General features: G+C 42.9%; 2 protein-coding genes across 2 annotated transcripts; one reads left to right on the top strand and one right to left on the bottom strand.

The window, feature by feature from the left end:
- LOC118409212 (glutamic acid-rich protein-like) lies at nt 1–12652 on the top strand. The gene is made up of 10 exons (XM_035810080.1): nt 1–88; nt 5018–5774; nt 6279–6471; nt 7157–7263; nt 7743–7868; nt 8303–8404; nt 9172–9299; nt 9968–10117; nt 10739–10897; nt 11541–12652. Exons 2-10 carry the CDS (start codon nt 5038–5040, stop codon nt 12650–12652), a joined length of 2814 nt encoding a protein of 937 aa, XP_035665973.1. The 5' UTR covers nt 1–88; nt 5018–5037.
- Nucleotides 12653–13189: 537 nt separating this feature from the next.
- LOC118409211 (phytanoyl-CoA dioxygenase domain-containing protein 1-like) lies at nt 13190–16602 on the bottom strand. Its single transcript, XM_035810079.1, has 6 exons — nt 16567–16602; nt 16275–16361; nt 15501–15587; nt 15122–15253; nt 14436–14612; nt 13190–14086 (listed from the first exon to the last, which is right to left on the bottom strand). Exons 1-6 carry the CDS (start codon nt 16600–16602, stop codon nt 14042–14044), a joined length of 564 nt encoding a protein of 187 aa, XP_035665972.1. The 3' UTR covers nt 13190–14041.
- Nucleotides 16603–16884: the final 282 nt, after the last annotated feature.

Genomic DNA, 16884 nt, shown 5'->3' with positions numbered 1-16884 from the left:
GCATGCGCTCACACTCCAAGCATCATGGCGGCCGACGGCTGAAAATTTCGGATCTTGCAAGATTTTTGCTTTCTTTCGCAATAACTGGGTGAGTTGGACCTAGTCACCAGTTAATCATTGTGTCTATAAATTCCTGAAGGTTCCAGTGAGGCAACCTGAATAGCCATGTGAGCTGAAAATCCTTCTGTATTCGGTAAAAATTAGAATTACGGGCGGTCTGCCGTCGAACATGCTTCTGTCTGATCTTCCTCAAAACAAAATAATTTAGTCTTTTTTCCGGTGTCTAATTTAAAAAACCGTGGCGAAATTCGCGTTTTGAGTAGCATTTTTCTTTACTACTTTAGGCCACGATGTAATAACGCCTCCTGTTGTCTTTTGAAATTCATATACCGTAGACTTTAGCAAGTCTCAAAAACATTGAGTGATTATCGACAGCTGATCGTTCCAAAGTGCTGCACGTGCATCACAGTGCACGGGGAGGTCGGATTGTCAATGGGTTGGTAACGTAATTATGTAAGATTTGTGTCGGATTTTCACATTCAGATTTTCCGATGTTGGATCCGACAGAAATCCAGAAATCAGGCCAAATCAATGGCGCCCGCCCATTGTTTTTCCGTCAGTCTTCCGATGCGTTCCCAATAGATGTTGGAAATGTGTTGGTTTTAACGCACCGACTGGAGGTCATTTGAGGTCATGACAGGCGTCAGGCCCCGATTAACAGGATAATGTAGGAATATCTCGATATGAATAAACGAGCTACAGAGTTGATACTGTTTTGTTGATTACATATTTCCTTTTATGTTACATTTTTTAACTGGGGTTTAACAATTTTTTTAGGATGCCCACTTTTTGAAACCACTGTCACTTTCGGTGGCTAGTTGACCAGTGCATTATGTTGATCATGACTAATGTCGTGTATTCCCATTATTCAGGTTTGTCAATACCGTCAAAGTTTGAGGATGGAGATGTGCTGTCACGGAAGAACTGATTTATCTTATATTATCTATTGATTTATCCGTTTTGTTCCTGTTGAGTTTGATTTCCTGTTGATTTATTAATATTTCACTGTTTTTCTCAAAAGTTTGTTTTGTCACTTTAACACTAACTCTCTAATTCTAACACTAATCTAGGAACTAACACGTTTCGAAAGTTAACATGAACTCAGCCAAAGACAGTCCACACAGACTATAGTTATTAACAAGATAATAGACTGGATATTATCACTTGATAAAAAAGACTAGGTCAAGCATTGGCCAGACCATACGGGTAGAAGATGGATCAACCTGACATCGCTATGGAATAAGCTTCCTCGGACTTGCTTCCCCATGGGTACAATCTGAAACTGTTTAAGACGTTCAATACCGGTGGCTGACTTGGTAACGGTGTACTGTGGATTTATCAGGCCTATTCTGGAATATTGTGCACCAGTGTACCACAACAGTCTTACAAGCAAACAGACCGCAACCTTGGAACTTGTACAGAGACGCGCCTGCCGAACAATCCTCGGGCGTAACTACACTGACTACTCATCAGCCCTGCAACAGTGTGGACTTGAAACACTGGAGGAAAGAAGAACCAACCTCTGCCGAAGGTTTGCATCCAGTATGCAGAAGTCAGAAAGAACTGCACACCTGTTACCGCAAACCCGTGGTCAGACGCATGGCCGTAACCTGCGGAATTCACAAACACTGACCGTACCTACCTTCCGCACTACAAGATTCCGCAACAGTCCTGTACCATCAATGCTAAGGCTTCTCAACGAGAAAAAATGACAATGTTTATGAACTGTAAACTATGTATGCTTTTATTCATGTTAAATGAACTATCCACTTAAACAGCAATTCTCTCCGAGATCATTTGTTTTAAAGTGCAATCACGTGCTAGAAATTGATTGTGTATGTTAATTATATTAAGTAAGCAGAGATTTTAATGTACAACAAGTCACAATTCAGCCCCTGGCTGCCAGTACTTTGTTTTACTAATAAACCATTTTTGATTGTTTGATTGATTAAGTCAAGGGTTAACAGACATCTTTCACAATACAGTATTATAACCCAAAACGTTTGAGTGGCTCCATGAGCCTTTGCGGTGAATCCTATATATATATATGGCCTCCTTCGGTCATATGGCCTCCTTCGCCCCCCCCCCTTATCTACCCAGGTGAATCCTAAGTAAATAAAAAAAAAGATAACCACTGTCCGATAATTGGTAGTATTTTTTTCTGAATCACCGTAGTTTAAAAATACTGTGCGTCGAAATGGGTCCATGAAAGCCATGAAGATATTTTCACGCAAGTGGATGACATAACGTCTTTTAACGATTTTATAAAAGATGTGTCATCGGTAACGGCCATGAAATGCGCTTCAAGTTTCTGCCGACGTTTTGCATCTTCCGCAATACGTCCTGCAATCTTCCGCAGAATTAGAACACGTAACGTTAAAAAAAAAATTCTTTACGTCCCGCAATCATCTGCAAAAATTGTATGAAAGACGCCAGAAGGTTTCCGCATACGCAAGAGATATGTTGCACATGTACATAGTACAATAGTAGTTGAAGGTAGGAGGTCCATAACAGATCAGTCAGAAAACATTTTTATTTCCCAAACAAATTTAAAGGTGCTTTAATCAAGAAAGTGTGGTATTCATTTTTTGGTCCATCTATCTATGATAAGCAACTGGGTTGACGGCTCAGCAATAGAAAATGCTCATTAACTGGACCTCATTAACATAATTTATCAAAAGGTTTGTATTCATTGAATTGCACTGATAATAAACATGATTTGTGAACAGGTTTGGCGCACAATGAAATATACGCAATTGTTCTTGTCAAAATCACTTAAATCAGTTTCTTTTTGTACAGTTTTGTGAAAAGGTTATGATATGGCTATTTTAAGAACCACATTCAAAGTATGCAAGCGTAGACAACTTAATACGAGTGGTGTGTGCATCCTTGAGTTTTCAGGACCTCATTAACATAATTTATTAAATGTTTTTATTTATTGAATTCCTCTAATAATAAACATGTTTTGTGAATGGGTTTGATGCACCATGAAATATATGCGATTGTTCTTGGCAATATCACTTAAATCAGTTTCTTTATGTACAGTTTTGTGAAAAATACATAATGTGGCCATTTTATAAACCACATTCTAAAGTATGCAAGCATAGACAACTGTCTGCATGAATTGTGTGCTCTACATCACCTGGGGAAGCGCATGTGTTAGCAGCCATTCACGCTGATGAAGTTAATCTGAAGCGTGATGTCTGCTCTGTGGTTGGTCGACTGGATTGCCATTCTGCTAGGGGAAGCCTTGGGGCCTACCCTACATACCTTTAGGGGAGCTGTCCAGCTTGTCTTCCAACTCACTTTAGAATTTGTTTTGTTTGTCTACCCCAACAAAAAGGGAGTCAAAACAAACTCCTTGGTCAAGCCAATGTGTTTTGCCCTTCGGGGAAAACATTAAAAAATAATGTCGCATCAAGGGCTCGAACCCACATTTTCTGGGTTCAAAGTGATCGTCTGAAGTTACCTTTTTTTCTTTAATTATTCATATTCTTAACGCCACAGCTGAGAAAACAAAACAAATCGCGACGATCACGGATGTCAATCATTCAGTAGCCATGGTAACCAATAAAGAAGCTATTCGTCACTCAGTGGCGTTGCCATGGCCACATCCAAGCGGGGAAATCCCATTTGCCACGTTTGTTACTTGTTGTCTAGGTGACCTGCATCGGAACTCTGTAGGAAAAAAAAACCGACATGAAACCATTAACTGTCGTCGGAAGGCCATCAGATTAATGTCGGAAGTTAAAAGCCCATCGGATAAGTGCCGTTATATCATTGGAAAATCGACATTGGAATACGGTTTTCCAGCGAAAATCCAAAGGACAAGACGGATCACTGTAAATGCCGACGAAAAACCACCATATTCCCACATGCATGCGCCGATGTTTTTCCAACACTTTTCTTACGTAAACCCTACCTCCCCGTGCACTGTGCATCGGTTTGTGACACTCAGCGAATTATATCCCTGGCACGGGCAGATATTATTGGTACAGCTGTCAGCTTTCCATTTTATGAACTGTCATGGACTGGGTTTTTTTTGGCATGCTTTGGTAGACTAGGTCTGGTAGGACTATAAAGTAGATTGAACTCATTCCTAAAGTTACCAACATCTTTCACACCTGGGTGACTGGCTGAAATTATAAAAGTTCTTAAATGGGAACTATTTGGCTCCAGATTTGTTACTGAGGGATGACTGCGGTGCAAAATTAAAAGGCATCGGTAGCTTGAGGAATGTGTCCAATCTACTTTACTTTACATAGATGAACCCTGAAATCTCACCTAGCTGCACAAACTGCGGTGCTGTGGAGACCACCAACCACTTCCTGTACCACTGCCCTCGCTATGATAAGGAGAGACAACACATGCTGCTAGAAGTGGAGAATATATATGAGACATACAACACAGCAGGAGACAGCAGAGACACCGACATCACCACGCTGGCTGGAATGAGAGAAGACCTGTCAGAAGGAATCAACAAACAGATGTACATGGCCTTCTCCCAGTACATTGAGAGTACACACCGTTTCGACGTACTCTCCTCGAAACTCCTCCAACAACTCTCAAGCACAAGGAACCAAGAGTTAAATACCAAGAGAGACTATTGACTCTAAAGCGAACCATGTGTTACTCAGCACCAAGAGACCACGTCTAGCGAAATAATAGACGGTAAATGAGGACAACAACAACAACAACAACAAAAATAGGTCTGATAGGACTTTACATTGATTGAATGTTAGACATCCAGAAAGGACATTATAAATCATAATAAATCAAGCAGCTGGATAAATTGTCTCAAGAGCCAGAAGATTACACTTGTTGTTTTTCATTCTCAGTCACTGATGCAAGATAGAGATAATGAAACATCTGGCACTTTAGGGAATAGCTTTGCTTGATCTGTTTCTTGTTGAGTAAGTTGGCCCAGCTAAGCTTCAATATTTTCTGTTCTTTCCAGTGCCGTTGGACCGTGCCAACATGCGGCGAGCGAGGGCAGTCTTCCGGCCGAACGTCAAGTCCGTGGCAGCTGCGTCCAGAGGCAAGGCTCCCTCTGCTAAAGAAACACCCGCCAAAGTCACCAACAAGGAGCCAAAAGCTCCCGACAAGCAGGAGAAAGTGACCGCTCAAGCAGCCGAGCAGGAAGCCAAGCAGCAGCCTGAAACTGCAGTTAAAAATGTCTCCACACCGCCGCCTCGGAAAACAAACTCAAACTCCTCAGTAAAACCTCCTCAACCACCAGACAAAGCATCCAGCAAGCTGAAGGAAGAATCTGCAGGACCGACTGAAAAGATTCCTGACAAAAATGTTGATACGGGTACCACTGACAACAACACTTTGTCAAGCAATGACAAAAATGAGACTGCAAACAATGCTGCAGCAGTGAAAAGTCAAAAAGACAAAAGTCAGAAAGACGTCAAGGCTTCTAGCGATGACAAAAGCAAGAGCAGTGCTCCAACCGTCAAAACCCAGAAGGATGCAAAGATTTCTGACAAAGATGGGCAGAAGTCAGCCACGGTCGCAGGGCGCAGGAAGCGCGTCATGGCGGTGCCGAACCTGGGTCGGCGGAGACAGGGTGCGGCGACTACTGGGAAACCTGTTGCCGCGGTAACAGAGAAGGAGTCGACACCCGGTAACGAAGAGAAGAAGGAAGACTCGGGGCAAAAACAGTTCCAGGAGCCGCCGCCCGTACAAAGGGTGTCGGAGCCTTTCAGCAGGTCGGTAACACATTCTGAACCTTTCATGAAGCTAACTTGTTGGACTCACCTGTAGTAAATTACTCGCTTGTCTGTAATTTGTGTACATCATTCCTTTCATACTCAGAGGTACAAAAAAAGAATGATCATTGACTCTTCTCTTGACAGTACTGTTATGGACAGTCTTCTACATGCGTCGATGTAGGTTAGACATCCAGGTAATAAGATACGCCAAAAAGTAGTTACTCAAGCAACTGGAGATGGTTTTGGAAACGGTTAGACATTTCGGATAGATTCCACTATCCTTCGTCAGTAACACTGAAGAGTTCTGGAAGAACAACGTTTCCTGTTGGACATCTGAAATTGTCTCCATTCATAGTTAGAGTATAAAAGACTAAAAAGTGTTTCCTCCAGATCACTTCAGTGTCACTGATGAAGGATAGTGGATTCTATCCGAAACGTCTGACCGTTTCAAAACCATATCCAGTCTTCTACGTGACACATGACATCTTTTCTCCTTTTCAGCAAACCGCCTGCGCGCCACCTTCCCCCGCTGGTGATCCCCAGGCGGAGGCTGGACTCCACGTCGAGCGTGGACGGTCGGGACGGCTCGGAGCGGCCGCTGACCATCCCGCATCGCGAGAGGCGGGTCAGCGGGATGTACACGCCCAACATCCAGCCGGAGAGGCGCAGGGAGAAGGAGCAGGAGGAGGAAGAGGTAAAGTACCACTAAAACTTGTCTTCAACTCTTTTGCATATCAAATCATAGTTGGGATATAAAACCTACTCTTCAACAAGATCTCTTCAGATCTCTGTCACTGACCACTGCTGCCTTCCCCTGTGTCAGGGATCCCAGCAGCATTATAATCAAATAACGGATACTACTACTATACTGAAAATTGTAAAAGAAGGGGTAAGAAGAGGTAAAGTATCATGGAAGCTTATCTGTGTTGGTGGTAATCATAGTACAATGCTAAACTTTCTTAAAACACAAAGGTATATATACAAGGGTCAAATTTTCAATGACCACTGTCGTCTTCTTCAGGATCAATACTGATGACCAATCACTATCAAAAACCAGTGACCGATTGCTGACGTCATATATCTGCAAGAGTGACCATCACTATTGATCCTGAAGACGGCAACAGTGGTTGATGAAAATTTGATCCGCGTGTAACTTTGTGTTGGAAGAAAGTTTAGCAAATGTACTAAGAAGTAAGGTACTCGGTTGGAAATACTGAATATGTCTGCACTTTTGTGCACCCAAAATTGGAGATGTGTACTTGATTTGTGACTGATAGTGAGTCACTGATAAGCGAGTGTGAGTGCAAGGACACATATCATATTTCTCCTAGTGTTTGAGTAGCTGTAATGTGGTCTGTGTGATTGTCATTACCTCCCAGGGCCCCGCCAAACGCAGACAGCGGCACAACCAGAGCAAACCTCCAGACAAGAACAGGATGACCATGGCTGACCTCATCTACTACAACCCCAAGTTCAACATGATGAAGTCAGTTCCAAACTGTTTCATTTTTTAGATCTAAAAGTCAGGTCAGAGTTTCAAAAGCTCTTTCTTCAAACCTAAAGTGATTGTCTTTTCATCAGTTTTTAAATCGTGTTTTGAAGTAAGTTATTCTTTCAATGACATGAAGATATTTTTTTTGATTTGTAATAATTTTGTACTTATTAACAATGAAACAATTCGTTACAGTTAGTCAGCCTAGGCAGCTTGCACTGGTCACAGCTGACCCATATACTGTGTACAATATAAATACAGACGAACATACCTACATAACACTATAATGTAATCATGTATCTTTATGTTTTATCTGACCCTTACCTGCTCCCTCATGACCTCAATGAAAAGTGGCCTGCTGGCTGTTTTGAGCTTAATCAAATACTGGATACTGCTACTACTTGGCTGATTTGAGCTTAAATGAAGACTCAAAGAAGAACCTGTGGGATATTAACTTATTTCTTTTACTCCAGATCAACAGAAGAAAAGGCCAAAAAGCTGAAGGAGAAAAAGAAGCAGGTGAGACAGGATGTTGATGTTACCAGTGAGAGGGACCAGGAGGAGGAGAGGGAGGAAGAGATGCTGGAGGAGGAGGGCAGGTAAGGGACCACTTAGGCTCGCCCTATAGTATTGTGTGTGGGTACAAAAATAATTATACAATGTAAAGCTAATATGCTAACCCAGTTCTAAGCTCTGATTATAAAACATATCTGTTACATTGTCACCATCACAAAGAAGTGAGGAGAAATTGGATTTTTTTGGTATATTATAATTCTACCTTGACATTGTTTGCTTGTATTTATAAACTATTGTAAACTATTCTTATGTCTTGACTATTTCTCCCTTACTGGTCGCATAATTAACCCAAATTGATGTTGATGGCAGTTCTAAGCTCTGATTGGTTCCTGACAGAAGAAGAAATAAAAAGAACTTGCCAGAAAAAACAATATGTATTCCCCTTTCAGGGAAAACATAAGTGTCTGTTATGCAAATAAATGTTGAACATTTCTTCATTAATAATCACCTTTTCCAGCCAAGACCCGCCCCCAGCAGAGGAAGACCCAGCTGATGACAGCCTCCTGGTGCCCCAGGTCAGGGTGGCCGAGGACGGAACCATCGTTCTTAATGAACAGACGTAATTATTTTCCTTCATTTGCTGAAGATACTACATTTTTTTTTTCATTTTTCTAATGTATCTGGCCAAACTTTGATTACAGATGTATAAACCATAACTGTTCTTACATTTTTGCCTTGTTGGACATTGATCGAATGCGTTTATTCTATTGTGATATTGCAACTGCAATTCAGCCGTTAGGCTGCGAATGTGGCGATATGTTTTTGCTCAATAAACCATTACACACATCACAAAGGGAGAAGACATATTCACATGGTAGATTATGATTCTAGCTTGACAATGTTTGTATGTATCTGTAAACTATTCTTTTCTTGGGACCTGCTCCTATTTCTATCTCAATCACTGTGAAATTTACCCAAATTGATGTTAAAAACAACAGAGACGGGGTGTGACATAAACTTTCTGATACTTATGGCCCCCTTCCTGCAAAAGCAGTGCGTTCTTGACACTTCATTCTGCAAACAAGGTCAACAGAGTTCTGAGTCCGTCTGAAAATTTACTGGGATGTGATGGCCACTGATAAGGATTTAGAAGTGCCCACAGGTGACCTAGATACAGAAAACAGCCTCGCTCGTGGGGGGTTTGGGACAGAGGAGGGTCCATGCCCTGTGTTAGTAGTTGCTTTTAAGTTGATTAAAAGAGTTGGAAATATACTTCCTGACTCTTGACAAGGGGTAAGTCCCTATAGTGTTAATCCCAGTGTTGGGAGTAAAGCATTTTTCTACGGTGTTGATGATGTTGGAGTAACCTTGCACTCCATCGTTCAGTCTGACTGTCTCCACGCCTGCGAAGAAGGCGGGCTCCGACAGTGACATCATCCGCGAGGACGAGTCCAACACGACCTACTCCAGCTTCCGCAAGAAGGTGCCGCAGACGCAGGCCTGGAACATGAAAGGTACTTTCTTCTTCTTTTGATGATGTAAGAAGAAGAGTGGCTGACCAGGGCTGTCTCCAGGACCCGTTGTTCTGTCCTGAGACGGAAATTTGATTGTTGGGACGGAAAAAGAATTCACTGCATCCATCCCAAAAATCTGAACTTCATGACATAAAACTAATGAAAATGTGTCTTCTTAAGCTTGAAATAACAGATTTAGCAACATGGGCTCCCGAACCTGGACGGAAAAAAATTTAAAGCTGGAGACAGCGCTGATGCTGACCCTCTTCCCTCAAACATGGATTATTCTTGACATATTAATTAAGGTTTAATTATTCCTTCTATTTATTTATTTATTCATCTTGATAAGAAACGACTGGGTGGTCCTGAAATCAGGCACAGACTGATTTCCCAAGGAGCCCAGCTCACACAACCAATATATATAACAATGTACAGTAAAGAAATACAAGTAAATGATAATTAACTAATGTTTGAGATTAATCATGTGATGTATTTTTCATTTGTTTTCATTTTTTCATCTGATAGATATTATTTATGTCTTAGTTCAAGTTTTGCTTCTACCTTTTATCATAATCTTTATCATTTTATGTTTGTATCACTTCTAGTATTCTACATCTTTTCATGCAGCAAAAACATTGTATTTACAAAATTTTGATTTTCCTCCTCAGAAACGATCAAGTTCTACAAAGCGCTGAGCACGGTCGGCACGGACTTCACCCTGATGGCGGCCATGCTGCCCAAGAGAACACGGGCACAGCTCAAGGCCAAGTTCAAGAAGGAGGAGAAACAGAACAGGAACCTGGTGGACAGGGCACTTTGTAAGTTATAATTGTGAAATGATAATAGAAAATGGGTGTAATACTAAAAAAGATGTACTTCATTTTCGCTTCAATTCTGTAAACAAAGAGTGAGATATGAGATAGATAGTAAGCCTGTATGACAAGTTGTAACAAATAATGACATGGATCAGATGGTTTTCTCTAGCCTTTACCGGGCTCCATGGGTCGGTGAAAAAATAATAGAAATTGGCCAAATAAGACAGAAAACACGCCAGATTTAGATGGCTGAGGAGTACAGTTTTGCCAATTTCTACCATTTTTCCAGTGACCTGTGGAGCCTGGTGGAGGTTAGGTTTTCACCATGGTTACAGGAGGTGTGACACATATCCTGTGGCATTCTATTAGATTATATAGCATGGGACAGGACAGAGCTGGAGGGGGTGGTCAGCAAATGCATTTGTTATGTATATGAATATGTTTGAGTAAGAATAAACAGAGTAGTAGTTTATTGTGCTAGACCATGAGGAGGTAAATGTTACGCCTGCAAAAGTCCTTTTTTTCACTGCAAACTGTTTTTGTTTGAAAACTGCATGAAGTAAGTCAGTTAAAAATTAATCTGAATGAAGAGTTGTAAGAAAACTTTTCTGTCTCTCCCCCCAGCCCTGAGACAGGAGTTTGACCAGTCCATCTTCGACCAGTCAGACTCCGACTCAGAAGATGAGAAGAAGAGGAGGAGGAAGGACCAGGCCTCCAGGAGGGGGAAGGGGAGACCGAGGGGGGCGGAAAATGACGAGACATACGGCCAGTCTGGAGGGAAAAGTAAGTCTGCCGCAGTGTTCTAGCCAGCCTGAAGTTTTTTTCCATCCCTTGGATTTTGACTTTGGAAATCCTGTTGAGCGCCAAAAGCATGGCAATCCTAGGTGGGTCCAGGATTTTGTTTCTCCCTGGAAAATGTTGAAATCTAGACCCTCTGAAATGCTATTTCCTGCAGTTTGAGGGGCAAATTTTGCTTGCAGACTCTGCTTGCTTCAATGGAATCTGTTTTGATATCTTTACATGCCAATATTTGTCCATCATAGAGGACAGAATGGGCAGATGCTGTGTACAGTATTTACAGGCTCATTGTAAGTGTTTTAAGTAAATGAAATATTTAAGTGACCTCAAAACACTTCAGCACACAAAAGATCTAGTCTTGCAAATGTCGTGACAGAGAGGACAGGCGCTATGTACAGAAATTACAGGTCCCCTAGCTCCTTTCGTCTAGCACAAACAATACAGGACCATGATTTAACATTCTGTCCTGATGACCAGGAGCCCTTAAATCAATCAATCAATTAATGATCTTTGCTGCTTAATTGTTTCAACTGTGAAATTAAAACAGGGTGAAAAGAAAATCTTTCACAGCAAAATTGACTCCTTACAAAATTAAAGGAAATTACAATATTTTCTTTACTTTCTCCAGGAAAGGCCCTTGGGGAACGAGATGGCGAGGCTGTGAGGCCATCGCCGCTGACAGCATCTCCCAAGAACGCAGCAGGTTTCCCTGGTTACAGTTCCGCCCGCCCGGATGTTAGCAGAGATGATGATGAGGCGGGTACCAGGAGAGAACAAACGGAGGATGCGGATGATGAAAACGAAGACGAGGAAACAAAAATTGTCCGGATGCTGAAAGGACCGACGCGGGCCGGGCGGCAACCCAAACGCGTTCAAACCTTCAGTATCAACGTGGAACCGACGAAAAAGCGCCCGCGGCCACCCACCGTGGTGAACCGTGCATCGCCCATCGGCAGCCCTCCCCGATTCTCCCCAGGCCAGGGGGCCGTCGGGAGCTCGCCACGTAAACGTTGGCTCTACATCCCCGGGGAGACCGGCCCGAGGACGGCAGAAAGGGGCCTCCAGTCGCCCAGAAGGGAGCAGGAAAGCGAACCCGAAATGGTGGAGACAGTGATGATTCAGAGTCCGGTGAGGTTCGAGCCGTCGGAGACACAGCATCCCATCATCCAGGGCACCGCACTGAACGGCAGTGTCGTGGTGGGTGACGTCGAAGAACTGGTTTTCACGGATGACGAAGGAAACCGGACGGCCACGGACTCCGGCGCCACCCAGTACCATCTGGTCATCCCGGTGGTGGACACAAGTTCAGGCGGGGAGCGGACGGTTTCGGTCGTCGTGCCGACCAGTTCTGTTTCACAGAGCGGACAACAGACGGTTTCAGTCGTCGTGCCGACCAGTTCTGTCTCGCACAACACCTCACCAAGCAGACAGCAAACAGTCTCTGTCGTAGTTCCGTCCTCCAATTCCGCACACAACACCTCCCTGGACGGTAACACCAGCGGAGGTTCAGAGCGCCTGTCGCTAAGCTTCGTAACCGGGGAGCATCTGACAGCGAGGGACATCCTAGAACAGATGCAGATGGAGGGGAGGAGGGGGGAGGAACAGGAAGAGGAGGAGGAAGTACCGGTTGTCATCGGGGAGGAGATGATCACAGAGATCGTGACAGAGATGGCTAAAGAGCAGCCGGATGCAGACAGTACGGCGGAGAAGCCTGCGGCAGGGTTGGAGGCAGAGAGCTAGCACATGCTGATGGTTTCCAGATCATTTTTATTGGGCAGAAATGTCAAACCTGTCCAAGTAGACCACGTGGGAAAAAGATAAAATCTGGTCTGTTTTGACAGGGGGTCACTATAGACAGGGTTCTTATTGCTTGTTTCAATGGGGAAATTTATCTACAACCATCATGTAGAGGTGGTCACTAGTACAGGTTTGACTGTCCAAAATGTATATCAATGGCTAGGCAGTCCTTGTGTAAAGATGATCACTTGTTCAGGTTGGACTGTATATCTATGGCCAGGTGGTCCTTATGTAGAGGTGGTCACTTGTACAGGTTTGACTGTATTTTGTATTCCATTGGCCAATCCTGTTTTGGACCATTCCCTTTTCTGACCATACTAAGATCATATAAACACTGCCCAGTTTGATTTACATATTGTATTTCTTACATTTCTTCTTAGTAACTTCAGCAGAAACCATCTTACAAAAAGCTTTCAGAAATTACAATGAGAAACTGGAAGCATCACTTTTCTTTATTCCAAAATTTATGTTTCCATTGTCTTGTATGTTACAAGATTTAACAAGTTTATATCCATGATTTTGTAAATTTGTATCAAAGATTGTGAAAGAGTTCTACTGTACAAATTGCCAATGAGGCAAATGTTTTTGATATTTAAAAAGTGAGTCTTTATTAATGCATATCTATTGTATACATAGTGGCTGGAATAACATATCCTTGTTGTTGTTGTTTTCACCACTGTTTTGGTCCATTAGAACAACAGTAAATGTTTCGTTTTCATAATTCAGCATCCATGATTATAACTTATATCGCAGGAGTAAGTTATTTCTATTCCTTTTTATGGAGGTCATTTTTTCACAACAAAATAAAGCTTTCTCTACCCTTCTAATGTATCTGACTGCTAAGTAAAATTTTCCAGTATTAAAGGATAGAATAATCATTCAGATTTACATCAACCATCATATGGTCTTGAGGTTATATGAAAATTAAATGGAAAAAGAACACAGGGTTACTGGCCTATGTTACCTCAGGTTGAACGTTCTAAGTAAAACTACAGCAACAATCGTTCCCATCACATCTTAAAGGTGAAAAGTCCCTTCTTTGTTCATAATTCCTTCTTGTGTTGGCATGACGTGGATGTAGATTCAGTTGTCCGATATTGTGCACCATCCTCCAATAGCAAATACTTCCTGGCACTTCTCAATATTCTAGGATTCTTACATCATTTCATTTTCCTCTGTTGCTCCTGGGAAGTCACCAAGCCAATGTTGGCGAGGTTAAATCCTTACATTTTCTCAACTCTCTTTTTCGGTGATGAACCGACCCTCTGACACAGGAAGGGAAAGCCTCCCTAACATCTGCTTGGAGAGTGACGTCACGCAGCAGTACACCTCTCAGCTGTCCTCTTTCTGGTCAAGTTTAAGAACCTTCTTGATTCCCTGAAAGAGATTTCAAACTTTGTTAAGTGTCACAATGTGTTTTTATTAAGATAAGTTCCTTTGCATTATAAGCTAGATAATGGCTCATTGATCAACCCGACACGGGGGCCGATACCAACTGTCACGCACCTTTGACCCTTTGCTGGCGTCACACTTCCATTCAGGTCACGTGACATGCTTCGGGTCAATCACCCTGTCTATTAAATTTTCGCCGTCACCACGTCCCAGTTTTAGTTATGGGACTATGTTCTTTTGTCCATTGCATTTAAGATCTACAATAAGATATAATTTTCTTTATTCTATTTTGCCGTGAATACTAGTACTTCATCATTTATCTCTCACCACCCACCTTCTTGCCGTGGTCGAACCCGTGTTCGCGCTCCCAGCGCACCATGTCGCCAGGCCTGTAGGCGACGATGTAGGCGCGCCGCTCCCGCCCCGTGCTGTTGCCGCGGGTGTAGTGCAGAGTCCGCCCGTGGTGCAGGGTACAGGACCCCGCCGGGATGGGCATGGCGCTCCCCTCATCCTGGACGTACAGAAGGGTGTACGGACTACTCTCCAAGCAGAGGTTAGGCTCCGGCTGTTTTTTAACGTTTTTTTTTAGTCGTTTCTATCGGGCTTTCTATTTTGTCATTTTTTCTTACTGTGTCCAGCCGGAGCCTAACCTCTGCTTGGAGAGTATGTACGGACTATGTTAGTGTGTGTGTGTGTGTGTGCGTGTGTGTTGAGGATGTAGGCGTGCCGCTCCCTACACAGATGAGTGTACTGACTATGGTAGCCGTGTGTACATCTATCAGATACCACCGAGATAAGTAGGTTGTGGTTTCAGCATCTTTTATGGATCACAGAATTTTTTAAAAGCAAGGATGGGTTGTGTGTATCTATCTGTCTCTCCCCCGTCGTCTCTCTCTCTCTCTCTGTCTGTTTGTGTGTGTGCTTGTAAGTGTGTGTGTGTGTGTCTGAGTGTGTATGTGTGTGTGTGTTTAGTGTGTGTGTGTGTGTGTGCACGTGTGTGCATGTGTATGTGCGTGTTACCTCTGAGCAGTGGTCCGTCATGAGCACGTGCACGCCCTCCTTAGCGGCCCGATGCGGCCGGACCGGCTGCAGGTGAGACCCGGGAACGAACCACATGCACCCGTTATCAACGGTCGCGTCGTCAAGGGCAACCTGCGGGGGAAGGATTCCCAGAAAAGTAAAAACGACACAGTAAAAACTGGAGAAGGGCGGAACGCAGACCAGTACGCCAAATACACGAAAATGATACTTTAAGAGGGCCTAAAAAAGAGACTAACAGAAATTGATTAACGTCATACCTCGTCGTTTTCTTAAAGAAGGAACGCTCTAATATGCTAGAGGTGTAAGGTTTTGTCACCGCCCTATTCTTTACCGTTCATAAATTATGTACTGTTCTCACCCAACAGGATAGGGCGCGTTTGTCGGGCATGTCGGGCCAGTAAGCCTCGTCCTGGTGCCAGGGGGTGCAGGTGTTCGTCTGGGGCGCCTGGAAACAGTACAACACTGGCATGAAGGGAGTAAAGAAGAATGATATTGGACAGGAAATGAGACAGAGTTCGCCTGTGGAGCCTGGAAACAGGAAGGTCGTGTGGTACATCAGTAGGACATCGACGCCAGTGGAGTAAAAAAGAATACGAAGGGAAATAAACGACGTTAAAAAGGCAGAGAAACTTCGGTGCACTCAGTTAGTAGATTGATTAAAGGAATGACTCTTATAACTTTCTGTCAAATCTTTGTAGAAATTTTGAAGTTTCACTTAAAAAGGCAACCATTCTCTCGGGCCTTTGTTTTATGATTCGATTGCCGTCAAGAGAATCTTACAGATGAGAGGCGTTCTACTTTTCTGGCAACTTTCCTCAGCCAAGCTTGAAGTGAAAGTATTTGCGAATGTTTCCTCATCTTTTGTTTCAAAATGTATACGATAAACGTGTAAGAATAACTTATTCCTCAACACTTTCCAACTATGTACAAATATATGATCTCCAAGCAGATCCTACGGTAGCATAGCAAGATAGTATCAAAAGCTGGCAGTGTTTGCTACTCCGGTGCCCGTCTGACTCTCTTTGGTCGGCTATGCTCCTTGGCCAGATTTGATACTATCTTATGGCACCGTAGGATCTACTTGGAGATTACAAATATAAAGACTTTTATCACCCCCTCCCCTATGACGTACCTTGTAGATCAGCATGTCAAAGTCAAACGCGACGTCCTCTCCCAACAGTAGACGTGCGATGGCTTCTGCGCGTGCGTGAATGGGGCCCTGTCAAAAGTAGTCCGAAGCATGTCATGTGCGTAAACCATGAAAATAAGTCGATGACTTGACTGTGCCGCCAAAGTGTATTATACATATATGCATTAGAAATACATGTATAAGATGTATTAAGAATACATGTATTAAAAATACAAGTATAAGAAATAATTAAAGAGAAAACACGTTCCTTGGTTGGATTCTTTAGCAGACTTACCCTGTCCAGGTTCTGTACGTAAGTACTCGGCCACATGATTTGGCAAATATTCTCCACATTCGGCCGTTTCCTCTCGTCTGTATCAGAATAGAACGAAAAACGCGTAAGATGTGGCTTTAGTCAGGACTTACACGTCAACATAAAAGTATATTTACATATGTGCTTTTAGTATCACGGTTCGCACATTGCATTAGTCAAAACCTAGGTTTGTGTCACAGACAGACGTTAACGTTACAGCTGGTCATTTGTTACGCCTACTATACGATACAGGTACAGTTCAATGTATTTGTTTCATTTATAAATGGCAATAGAGATGAC

The sequence above is a fragment of the Branchiostoma floridae genome, chromosome 2 (assembly GCF_000003815.2).
Source record: "Branchiostoma floridae strain S238N-H82 chromosome 2, Bfl_VNyyK, whole genome shotgun sequence".
In the NCBI taxonomy this organism is placed as follows: Eukaryota; Metazoa; Chordata; class Leptocardii; order Amphioxiformes; family Branchiostomatidae; genus Branchiostoma; species Branchiostoma floridae.
Note: the sequence above shows the minus strand (reverse complement) of the source record. Positions and strands in the feature narration are given on the sequence as shown.

What these genes read in the sequence shown, in the direction of transcription:
- LOC118409212 (XM_035810080.1), top strand. Translation starts at nt 5,038, where the DNA reads ATGCGGCGAGCGAGGGCAGTCTTCCGGCCGAACGTCAAGTCCGTGGCA. An exon ending in ATGCTGGAGGAGGAGGGCAG is followed by an intron (nt 7,869 to 8,302) that starts GTAAGGGACCAC and finishes CACCTTTTCCAG; the next exon opens with CCAAGACCCGCCCCCAGCAG. An exon ending in GCAGGCCTGGAACATGAAAG is followed by an intron (nt 9,300 to 9,967) that starts GTACTTTCTTCT and finishes TTTCCTCCTCAG; the next exon opens with AAACGATCAAGTTCTACAAA.
- LOC118409211 (XM_035810079.1), bottom strand. Translation starts at nt 16,602, where the DNA reads ATGTGGCCGAGTACTTACGTACAGAACCTGGACAGG. An exon ending in TTGACATGCTGATCTACAAG is followed by an intron (nt 15,588 to 16,274) that starts GTACGTCATAGG and finishes TACTGTTTCCAG; the next exon opens with GCGCCCCAGACGAACACCTG. An exon ending in AACGCGCCCTATCCTGTTGG is followed by an intron (nt 15,254 to 15,500) that starts GTGAGAACAGTA and finishes CTTCCCCCGCAG; the next exon opens with GTTGCCCTTGACGACGCGAC.